Source organism: Fukomys damarensis, unplaced genomic scaffold (assembly GCF_012274545.1).
Source record: "Fukomys damarensis isolate Sample0158 unplaced genomic scaffold, DMR_v1.0_HiC HiC_scaffold_17, whole genome shotgun sequence".
Lineage (NCBI taxonomy): Eukaryota > Metazoa > Chordata > Mammalia > Rodentia > Bathyergidae > Fukomys > Fukomys damarensis.
In genome coordinates, this window is record NW_022900929.1 from 61,323,230 (window position 1) to 61,325,308 (window position 2,079).

Genomic DNA, 2,079 nt, shown 5'->3' on the forward strand with positions numbered 1-2,079 from the left:
TGGGGGTGTTTTTTTTTTTTTTTTTTTTTTTTTTTTTTTTTTACTGTGCAGTATAAATATAAATACATAGAAATAAGTAATTTTTTTTTCTTTCAGCCAAAATCTGAGGATGAAGAAGGCTGGAAAAAATTCTGTCTAGGAGAAAGGTTATGTGTTGAAGGGGCTGTTGAGCCAACTATAGAGGAAAGTGCTGGAATTGATTATGTACAAGTAGGTGATAATGTGGATAAAACAAAGACTGTTCTAATTTTGGTATATCACTTAGTATAAGCAAACTATAACATGGCCAAATTCACAACACAACCTGGTTTTGAATGCTCGTGGGCTAAGAATGCAAGAGGAGGAGGAAAAAGAAACAAAATGTGACTGACTTGCAAAGACTAAAACATTTAGTTTGGCTCGTTAAAAAAAAAATATTTGCCAACCCCTGACTTCTTTGATTGGCTGTTTAATTTAAAAAGTGGCAGCCCAGTTTCTAAAGCGATTTACTGTAACATTTTAGGTTGCCTTCATATCTTTAATGTTTTAGCTCTATAATAATTTTATAACTTGATAGAATTTGGTCTTTTTTTTTTTTTCATTTTTTTTTTTTTTAAACAAAGCCTCACTATGTAGTTCAGGCTGGTCTTGAACTCACTGTGTAGCCCAAGCTGGTCTCAAATTTTCCTCAGCCTCGCAAATGTTGGATTGCTAGAAAGTTCTTTTAAAATGCTTAATAGATTGCATATTCTGAAGATGAAATGTTGAGGGTATGTTTGAATTTCACATGGCTTTAATCTTAAATTATGTATCTTACTCCTTGTACATTATTCACCTGCCCCTGAGTTTGCTAATATTTCTGTAAAACCCAGTGCATACATCTGTATTACTATTGTGCTTTTTATACTATGCCATTCTGTGCTACAAATATTTATTATTTACTATATGATACCATATCGTGCTTTTTCCCTTTATTGGGGAAAAACTAATTTATCTCCAAAGTATAAGGATCTCCAAAATCACTGAAGTCTAAGAACATCACCCCCACCAAAAAAAGAAAAGAAAAACAGGTAAAAGATGAAGACATCTCACAGAAAGGAAATACAGATTGTTCTTATATGGATAAGAATGTGCTCCACCTCACTTATAATAGAACTGTAACTTGCCTGTGTTTATGTACAGCTTCTCAGGTCATGTATTGGCAGAGCTTGTTGTACTGAGTTGACAACAGCTGGGAAAACAGGCACTCTTACACAGTGTAGGAGTATAAATTTCAGATCTTCAGGGAAGCTAATTTGGCATCCTTTTTTTCAAAACTTACTCTTTTTTTTTTTTTGAGGTACTGGGGATTGAATCCAAGGCCTTCTGCTGAGTGACATCCCCATCCCTTTTTATTGTTTTAATTTTGGGTAAGGGTTTTGCTAGTTCGCTAAGTAGCCAGGTATGGCTCAAACTTGAAATATTCTTGCCTCCTAGAATCCTACAATAGGACTGTGCTACCACGCTTGGCTTGCAACCTATTGTTTGGGTAAATACTTAATGTGTGTTACATTTCAAAAATGTTTTAATTTAAAATATCCATTTAGCTCATTATCACAGAATATAAATAAGTGAAATATACCATGTTTAAAGGATCAAATAAGAACATAAGAATTTAATGGTAGCACATGCCAGTAGTCTCAGCACTTAGGAGGCTGAAGCAAGAGGATCACCATGAGCATGAGGCTAGCCTGGATTACACAGTTCAAGAACAGCCTGCATTACCCTGTCTCAGAAAACAAACAAATAAACAAAAAGAATTGATTGCATATTATCTTAAAATATCTCAAAAATCAATGATAGTAGTGACAGTTTCATAGTCAGGGGCCTCCAGCATCAAACTCCAAAGTATACTTTTTTTTTTTTTTTTTTTTTTTTTTTTTTTTTTGAGACAAAGTCTCATTATGTAGTTCAGGCTGTCCTTGAACTCACTGTGTAGCCCAGTCTGGCCTCCAACTTGTGATCCTCCTGCCTCAGCCTCCCAAGTGCTGAGATTACAGGCATGTGCCACATGCCTGGCTTAAAGTATACTTTTTAAAAGTGACATTAGTTAAAACATAT

The 2,079-nt window shown here is 34.6% G+C and overlaps 1 protein-coding gene across 2 annotated transcripts in view; it reads left to right on the forward strand.

The window, feature by feature from the left end:
* The window catches only part of Gemin2 (gem nuclear organelle associated protein 2), a 13,724-nt gene that overhangs the window by 5,183 nt on the left and 6,462 nt on the right, over positions 1 to 2,079 (forward strand). For both annotated transcript variants that reach the window (XM_010632639.3, XM_010632638.3), the window contains exon 5: positions 97 to 210. In XM_010632639.3, coding sequence (XP_010630941.1) covers positions 97 to 210 — 114 coding nt within the window. The remainder of the gene's footprint in view (positions 1 to 96; positions 211 to 2,079) is intronic.